The 9,459-nt window shown below is 44.3% G+C and overlaps 1 protein-coding gene across 1 annotated transcript in view; it reads right to left on the reverse strand.

Moving 5' to 3' along the window:
- Nucleotides 1-775: 775 nt before the first annotated feature.
- Mylip (myosin regulatory light chain interacting protein) overlaps nucleotides 776-9,459 on the reverse strand; it is a 16,687-nt gene continuing 8,003 nt past the window's right edge. The window contains exons 2-6 of the mRNA XM_033761905.1: nucleotides 5,839-6,024; nucleotides 4,426-4,623; nucleotides 3,826-3,990; nucleotides 2,545-2,965; nucleotides 776-1,311 (exon numbers count right to left, since the gene is read on the reverse strand). Of these exons, the coding sequence (XP_033617796.1) occupies nucleotides 1,222-1,311; nucleotides 2,545-2,965; nucleotides 3,826-3,990; nucleotides 4,426-4,623; nucleotides 5,839-6,024 (1,060 nt within the window). The 3' untranslated portion in view covers nucleotides 776-1,221. The remainder of the gene's footprint in view (nucleotides 1,312-2,544; nucleotides 2,966-3,825; nucleotides 3,991-4,425; nucleotides 4,624-5,838; nucleotides 6,025-9,459) is intronic.

Genomic DNA, 9,459 nt, shown 5'->3' on the forward strand with positions numbered 1-9,459 from the left:
GGCAGAGTGGAAAATGTAAGAATACAGGAACAAAAGGACCAAAGCCCCTCTGAAAGACACAGAAGGGGAAACCAAAGATTTAAGCATTTACACATGCGTGCGCACACATACACGCACACACACGAAAAACCCGAACCACACACATAAAAAGCAGACAATTCCTAGAAACCTATGATAAGGCTGTAAAAGGTTTGATCTTTCTGGCCACAGGGTACCCATGGTGGTGGTAGTGTCAGGTGCCCGGGAGGTGTGAAAGGCTACGTGGGCATCCAGAGGCCCCATACTCAGTGATCTGGCTTTCCATTCCTGAGGAAAATGCCTGCCCGTTTTAGTCTTAAAGTACTCTGCTAACTCAAAAAAGCCCAAGACATGCCTGCCCACTGCTACTTTTAACCTCTTTCTTCCAAACTGAAAAGCATGGGGCACAGGAGAGAGAGCGGGAAAAGAACAGCCTCACTGCTGGATTATTTGCTTTCTCCTAGCCAGACTGGTTTAAATCTGACAACATTGGGGCCAACCTTTTAAAAGTCATTTTTTTTTTGTTTTGTATTTTGGACACAAGAGCTTGCTCAATTGCCTAGGCTGGCCTTGAACTCTCCATCCTCCTGCCTTGGCCTCCTAAATGCTGTGATTCCAGGTGTGTGCCACCACCACAGGATTGATGTTTAAATCTGTTTGTGTTCTGATCATTCTTCTACATGTTACAAAGACAGAAATGACATTATAATGATAACTGTTTAAGAAAAATTTTCCTATTAAAAATGTTCGGTGCTTCATGACCATACAAAAAGAACCAAGTAAATTCCTAAAACTACTTACAAAATCGGCTGCAGGTAGGAAACTTACCTCGGGATACATTATGGAGACTTACAACATCATTTCCTAAAAGGTACCCACTTTTTGGCTATGTTGCCACTTAACTGACAAAGATTTTTACCTGTCCCTTTATTTGATCATAAAAAAAATGAAAGTCCAAGGGAAGTGTGTGCCTGAAGTTCTTCCATGGTCCCCTCCGTGGGTCCGTTAGCTCTACGCATGGATGCGTTTCTGCAGTGAGGAGTAGCTGTATTCTTGTTTTTCTTCTTTTTTCTTTGTGGTTTAAATGTTGTATGGCAGATGGGTGTTGGGAGTGAAATTATTTTCTCCACAAAACTATCATTCTTATAGTTTACAATAGTGCAGTTCATGGAAACGTGGCGCGTCCGACCAATGAAGGACATGTTAGATAACAGTCAGATTGAGAAGACTGGTGTGGGTTGGCAGATAGACGTGCTGGACATGTTCCACGCGAGACCTGCACACCGGGCATGACTGCAAGAGAGAAGCCAACAGTGCTGGTTAGAACAGCTCTGCAGGTCTTGAGTACCTACTATGCTTAGTTTTCTAAGTAAGCTGTGATCACAGTGACTTCTAAGCTTCAACTGGCAGAGATCTTTCCTCTCTAATAAATGCTTAGAAAATACATATGAAAAAGCATATGCCAAAGGAAATTAAGTAGGCTGTCAATTCAACTCTCAACAAGGCACGGCGGGTAAAATGATTACTGGAGAGCTCTTTGTGTGTGGCTATGACCCCTCAAGAGGAGATTATGACACCTCAGGCCACCTTGCAGGAGACCTTTCCAAAGACTGTGGCGTTGGCTTGGGGGGCTGACGGCAGACCCCCATGTGGCCTAAGCCTCTGCTCCCTCTCGCAGGCAACTGCCCTGCTTTTCTGGTGGCTTCTCAGTAAACACATGCCCTTCATTAGCCATGATGGAAGACTGAAGTCAGAATATGTGGCTAAAAGAGGCAAGTCCAAGCCCGTCCCCAGGGAAACCACTCCTTGAGGTAGCACAACCTACTGTGGGAGGGGCAGAGGTGTCCTGTGTGTACATTCTACGGCCCTAAGAGCAGCCTTAAAATTGTCTGAAGGACTAGGTGACATTTAGTGTTAGCTTTAGTTTTATATAAACCATAGTGATTAACAGATACTTCTGAGAAATGAAACCAAATGAAAAAAGTACTGGAAAGGAAAATGTGGGGGAAAAAAACCCTATTTTTAAATTTTCTGTATTAAAATTAATTTTACTTATAATGAGTAGCAACCAATCTAAGAAGCCATTAGAGACATTTACAATAATAAAAAGATATTAGTCATAAAGTAAACAACCCATCATGGCAGCTGAGTTCATCAAAACCCAGAAATCGAAGTATTCTTTCCCAGTACTTAGGCAAACACTACAGACCTTCCCCCTGGATGTCAGGAATGGAGGCATGAGATAGCAGGAGCAGGCCTGGGTTCTAGCCTGGGTTTAGCTGCTAACTGTGGCACACAGATCACTTTATGAATCAATCTGGACCTTGTTTCCAGAACTGGAAAACACGTCTAAGATTCAGAGTAATTATGCTGGGAAAACAGTACGCGAATCCAAAGTGTTTCTAAACCCAAAGCCTCCCCAGGTAGAGATGGGCGCTCCTTGTGCATCAGCCAGCCAGGCCTTGGCACCGCAGGTACCCAGCAACTGCGGACTGGAGGATGAAAGCAGGCCAGACGGCCCCTCACCTGCAGCTGGGCCGCGCAGCTCTTGCAGCACACAGTATGGCCACAAGGGCAGAAGGTGGAGTTGATCTCCTCCTCGCAGCACACCATGCACAGCATGGCTTCCTTCAGCTTGCGCAGCTTCTCCTGCAGCGCCCGGGTCTGCTGGCAGCTCAGGCCCTCACAGCTTCTGCAGTTCATGCTGCTCCCGGAGGACTTGAGTGGGGAGCCAGGAGGGCTCTGGCCACTCCTCGAGACGAGGTCCAGCACACCAGCATTGTACAGAGCCCTCCGGGCGTGGTCATACACCTCCTTTGACGTTCTTTTAATATCAAAGACATACTTCTTGCCAAGGTTGATGTTCTCATTCAGAAAGAGAGAAGCCAAGTGGCCCTTTAAATCACGACTATATTGCATCATGACGGCGCTGGTCACCGTGTCACACCTGTGTGGAAAGTTTACGCACCTGCTTTAATAGCGAAGAGCGGGGAACTCTGTAAATCAGACCTGCAGACCCTGCCTCAGCGAGAACACCCACGTATTTGGTCAGCACACCCCCTCATGCTCCTGTGTGCAGGCCCCAGGGAGCATTCCTCCGCTCCATGTGTATTAAAGGGCTCTTGTTCTCAAGGGCCTGCAAAGCACCTGCAATGACCAGTGTAAATACGGGGGCAGAGAACATCTAGATCCTTCTCCAGGGTAGAGCTGCACGCCTAAGCAGCTTATGGAGAAGAAGAAAAAACAGAAGTCTTTGAAGTCTTAGCTTTTATGTTAAAAATGTCTACAAATTTTTCATTCTGTTCCACAATCTGTGTGTCTATTTTAAAATTTAAAAAACAAGTAAGACTGCCTACCAATTAAATTTCTTGGCTTTAATTTTACAAATATCTGACTCCAATCACAATTCAGCTTGAATGTGATCCCTGCAAAGGGAGACTGATAGTGTTAATAAAAACCCTTTATGGAGATAGTGAGGATTCAGAGCAGGTTCTCTCCCAGAAGGGAAAGATGACCTGTATCACCCAGCTTGGAAAGAGCAAAGCTGGTGGCACAGATCCGATGCCCCCTTTCCCAGGGTTATCTTGGGAGAGTAGGCGGTGTGAAACTAAGGCAAGAGAAGCAGGGGTGGGTGTGCAGCTCGTACATAGGCACTTTCCGTGGGGAAACTGGACAGTTTCCCTGGATTCCATTGCCGCTGCAAGAACAAAATGTTCAAAAGCAGACACCACAACATCAGGATAGAAGAAATTATAAAAATCTGCCCGTCACCTAAAAGTCTTAACGAGCTGACACTAAGGTACGTGCCTGTAGAAAGCGTGTGTTTCGGTGATTGCTCGGTAGAGGCCGCTGGCTGCCCTGGTGCTGATCATTTTGAACAAGAGCACGATGCTGTTCCCAGACTCTTTGGTGACGGTCAAGTACACGTTCTTTCCTGACTGGGTGGCCATCTGCACCACAGGGTAAGCTATCCTAAAAGACAGGAAGAGGAAAATAAGCCAGTCCGGAAGAAGCATCCGGTCACGTCTTCCCTTTGTAAAACTCAGCAATGAACCAGACACTTAGCCCAGGCCGCCCTCCACAGACACACTGAGAAGCAGTTGTGTATGTGCAGAGAGAAGCACTGGACAGAGTCTGGGTGTGTGTGCAGATGAGTGTGTAGAGATCAGAAGGAGATTTTTACAGCAGAGAACAACTTTTTTGAAAAATCTGCCACAATGGTACACACTTAAAAGTTAGCACTTGAAAAATATTTAAATGACTAAGGCCTGAGTAAATTCCAAAATGAAACATGGTATTCCTGTGAGATAACTGTCCAGTGAACCACTCTCCATGTTCTATGTTCGTGGTGACAGCTACTGATATTTACACATTCTTACAGCTAAAAATACCTAAGTGTAAGGTTACCTATTAATTGGGCTAAAGTCATCTTTACAGATGGAGATTCCTTCGGGCCCAACACCAATGAGGAGCTTCTGGCCTTCACTGTCCCTCACGGCATGCCACTCAATGCCGTAGTTTTCCATTGCCGACACGAGCTGCAGAACTTGGTACTCAGCCGAGGCCTGGCTGGTCCCCTCCAACTCCTTATGCTTCGCAACGATGCTGCAGGACACCAAGAGTGCACAGAGTTATACCCAGAGATTAATTTGTAGACTTGAAAGATTAATCTACATAATTTTCACTAGTGAGGCACAGTGATATTGTCATTTACGAATCATAAAAGCATAAAACTGTATATTATTAATGTCTCATTAATTTGTCAAACTTATTATAAGATACTTCTAAGATACTCTTCAAGGTCTTGGTTATCAAATATTCAACAGAGAACACTTTTCGGGATGCTGTCTGGTGATGAAAGAATTATGAAAAATCTCAAAAAGTATACATAAAACAAATTTATATGCTGGAACTCTGCATACATTTATCTAGATATATGTATTAAATTAATTATAATCAAGCACTGTCAGTGACTGATTAGATCATCTGTAAGTGAAGGAAGTACAGGCCTTATTTGCTCTACTGCGATGGACGGACTATCATGTGGCCCTTGGTGACCCCACCCCCTGGTAATCCATGTACTGCGTAAGTTCCTTCCCTTGCTTATGGGCTGGATCAGTGACCTTCTTCAACAAACAGAATCTGGGAGAAGTCATGGGATGTGACTCACTTCTGGGATTAAGTTTCAGAAGACCTCAGCTTCCTTCTCGGCTTTTTTTTTTTGCTCCCAGTTGGACCACTGAGCCTGGGGGAGGCTGGCTACCACATCATGGAATGCGTGCAAGGTTCATGTGGTAAGGGAAGCAGGTGGACAATAGACCCAGGGTCTCTCCCTCACCTAAGCTTTCAGATGAGAATGAGGTCTAGCAGCTTGACAGCAGCCTCCTGGGAGGTCCCAGGTGGGAGCTCAGGAAGCCCTGGCCAATTCCCAGCAGAGTCTCAGCCACAACAGGAGATTTGTTACTTTAGGCCACTAACTTCTGGGGTGACTTGTTATATAGGAATAGATAACTGAAATGTCTGTGTTAGGCCTCTTGATTTAATTCTTACCGGGATGAAGAAAAAACTAGTATACATTTTACTGTAGGAGATGTGTATTTTTAAAAGATTGGAGAATTTAAAAATTCTCATTTTGTATATCATTTCATGTAAGGGCATTTATTTGTATGGTCTATATTCTGTGTTTATATATTTCTCAAAAGGCTAATAAATCTTTTGAAATTAACTGGTTAAACCGGGCAGTAGAATTACCCCTAGGCACAGAGACTCGTTTCCCCCTGGGGCTCCGTAATCACACTCACCAGCCTCGCGCAGCCTCACCTGTTCAAGGTGGCGCTGGAGAGCTCCTTGGCACACAGCTCCTCATAGTTGTACTTGGCAGTGTTCTGGTTGTAGTCTCCAAACTTGGTCTGGGCCAAGAGGGCACTGAGTTCCACTGCCTGCTCCGGGGAACACTGGAGGTGGCCTGCGAGGAGGGACTCCTTGATGTGCAGGAAAAAGATATGTCTGCAGAGGAGAGCGAGGAGGAGTTAGGCTCAGGGATGCCAGAGTCCCAAAATTCAGCCTGGGGGGCCGGGGGCAGCTTGGTGGTAAAACCTGCCTCCGTGTACCGGGCCTAGGTTCTGCAGCACTGCAATAAACAACCTGCTTAGCACTTTCACAATCAAGTAGTTACATTCTACATAAGGAAAGACAGAAACTTTCAAAGTCATGCTGAATATGCTTGCCATTATAGAACCCTTTTTATCAGGAGCACCCAGGCAGAATAACTCTAAGGAGTAAGTTTTCTGTAAGAAAAATCACAAACACATCTAAAGAAAACAAGTTCACAAATAACTAGGTCACAAAAATATACAGTAATTATACACAAGCTTTTACATTATGTTTTCAAACAAATTTCCTTCATCAGAAAAACTCTCTAGGGCAGATTCTGATACAATTGCAAAGAATTTCTTCCAACTGTCAACATCTCTTCAGTCCGACTTTCAGCTCTCAACCACCAGAGCTGAGGATGCACGATGACAGCAGCACGAAACCCAGGCTTCTCCGCGATCTGCTCCAGCTTCTCAGCCACTCTGCCTGCCATGTCCTCAGGCCACTCTGCCCGGGGAAAGGGACCAATGCCTCTCCCTGGAAAATCTCATCTTGCTGTTGTCTTAGTACTGACGACCATTCTTCCTGTCCTCGCACTTGGGCACCACTTGGTCTATGTCGCATACAAGCCATTCAGTCCTCTACTGGTGTCCTCGATGTGTTAAACAGCTAGTATGGTTGGGTTCATTGCTTAAGCATCTCTAACATCAGAGAGCTCCATAAATGTACATAAAACTGCCACAGATCCATTACTGACTACTGTGTTACACGGGATGGAATCTAGGGCCTCCACACTGAGCTACATCCCTATCATTTTAATTTTTTGAGACAGGGTCTTGCTAAGTCACTAAGATTCCCAGGCTAGGGACACATTTGCAGCCTTCCAGAGTGCTGAGATTTCAGGTATGACTCTTTAAGTCCAGCCTTAGTTTTGTTCTGTTTGAGCCTATCCTAACTGTATACATACTATATTTTATATTTACTAAAAGGCAACGTCACGCTTAGAAACTCCTGAGGAAATTCAGATATTGTCCATACTGCCAAAAATTCTAAAAAGAATATTTAAGACACCATAACAATGTTATAAAATTCGTCTCTGAGAAATGTGGCGTTTTAACCTTTCTTTGACGACTTGTGGTAGTCTCACAAAGGTGCTTAAATGTCACAACACTCCTCCTATTAATAATGAAGTTACAGCCACTGGGAGTGCTCTGAAAACAATGAATTCAGCTCCCCACTTTCACCGAGTATAATGTCCTTACTCCGGTCCCAACACTGTTTCTATGTATGTCCCACATCTGTGTCTGACACACCAGGTAGGGGGAGTGGCAGGAGAAACACAGGAAAAGGAAGTAGGAGAAAGTAAGGCAATAAATACAAGAAGGGTTACAATGAGAGTCACAAAATAACAGGCTGAAAAGAGCCATTCATTTTCCTGAAGCAAAACTCAAATTCAATCTTTTGTGCCTTCAATAATGATACCAGAGGAATATGTGAAATGATCAGACTCTGCCAAATACTGCGGTTTTCTTCTTATTCGAAGGACCCATAAAGAAATCACAGTAAGAATGCACGATACAACTGAAAGAGGATAAACATGGTTTTTATTAACCCAAACATCTGTTAGTATTTAAAGTGTTTCTGACATACTGCTAAACTGAGAAGGGGCCCCCGCTCGGGCAAAGAATTCACCACACAAATAACTGATTTGGAAACAGATCTCTTAGGGCACAGGACCGGCATTCTCACAAAACCCTGGTGTCACATTGTGGTCTCAATCCTCAAAGGGTATTTTGGAGAGCCATTTGGTGAATTTCCTCTTGCTGGCCATCTAAAAAGCTTTTCTCAAGGCAGAAGTATCCTTATGTTTTTAGGTAACTAAAATCTTAATCTATGCTTATATTCAAGAATAAATTATGTGCCAAAAGATTTTTAAGATTATCTTCACTTTTCAACTTAATTACTGCTTATGTAAAGGTTTAACTTATTTTCTTGGAATAAAGTCAGAAACTTTTCTGTCTTACTAAATGGTGAGGGCAGCCTGCAAAGAAGAATTTCAGACCCGATTCAATTACTTTCTCCAAACTCCTCCTGCCTACTGCTGGAGAGACAGCTGCCAAAATCAAAGGCAAAGATGCAAAGACCAAAACAAACAGGTGGTCGGCAGCCAGAGAGCAGGGCTGATCCTTTCCCGCATGTGGGTCACAGTCAGAAAAAAATCAAAACGGGTGGTGGCAGGGGTGGGGTGTGGGGGCGAGGGGTGGACCTTCCTACAGTTTGGCCTGGACTGCCAACTATGCCTGCTGTTGGCATAAATTTTATGACAGGCCCTACCTGCATCATGTAGTTTCATGGCTATAAAGTCATTTTCATCTCAACTCAATAAAGATTTATCATGTGTGTCTCTGTGGCCAGCCCCACACAGGGACTATGGGATGGCCTGGTTTGACAGTTTCTCTTCAGATGGAACTCACAGCCTTCTAGAGGGAAAGAACGCATCCCACCCAAGTTACTCCAGGCACAAACTGGCTTCTGGGTGACAAGGGCTCACCTTCTAGGGGAGCAGCACAGGCAGCAGTGGCAGCCGAGGTCACCAGCTGTGACCATCTATCACTGTGATCATCTGTGTGCTTCTGCCATGGGAGAGGATGGCAGAGTGTTGAGACACATCTCCAACAAGGGATTCGGAGGGCACAATATGGATGCGTGGTTTTGAATCAAGTACTGGCTTCTTTTATTTTCTCCTCTGACCACCTGGTATATCTGGCTCCCGGATTTTGCCCCCTCCTTTTTTTTTTTGAAATGGGTGAAAGGTTATGTGTGACATCAAAACAAGAAGATAGAGTGGAAGAAGTCACACTAGCAGTGAACTTTTTTTTATAACTAAAGATTAGAAGTGGATGACAAATCTAGCTCAATAGAGGCTGCATCCTCAAATCACAAACAAAAAGAAAGCCTTTGGGAAACAATCTGTTTCCTTGGTCTTAAGCAAATGGCTCTGAATATATAGTATGAATATAAGCTCAAACTGCATTTTCTAAACATTCTTGGGCCTATACTCTGGAATTCATTAAGTTTTACCCAGTTACTAAGAAAATGGCTACTTTCAATAAATGGACCACATTTGAGACCCAAGGTAAAACATTCTGACTAACACATGTCCTGGTATCTTGGGAATAAATGAATTCACACCCACTGTAGCTCTGGGGGTGTTTCTAAGGACAGGCCACATTTTAATGTTAAAAAAGAACCACAGGGCCGGGGATTTGCCTCGGTGGTTCTGCTACCTTCCTCACAACCACAAGGTCCCGAGTTTGATCCCTGGTACAAAAAAAAAAAAAAAAGAGA

Source organism: Fukomys damarensis, unplaced genomic scaffold, assembly GCF_012274545.1.
Source record: "Fukomys damarensis isolate Sample0158 unplaced genomic scaffold, DMR_v1.0_HiC HiC_scaffold_10, whole genome shotgun sequence".
NCBI lineage: Eukaryota > Metazoa > Chordata > Mammalia > Rodentia > Bathyergidae > Fukomys > Fukomys damarensis.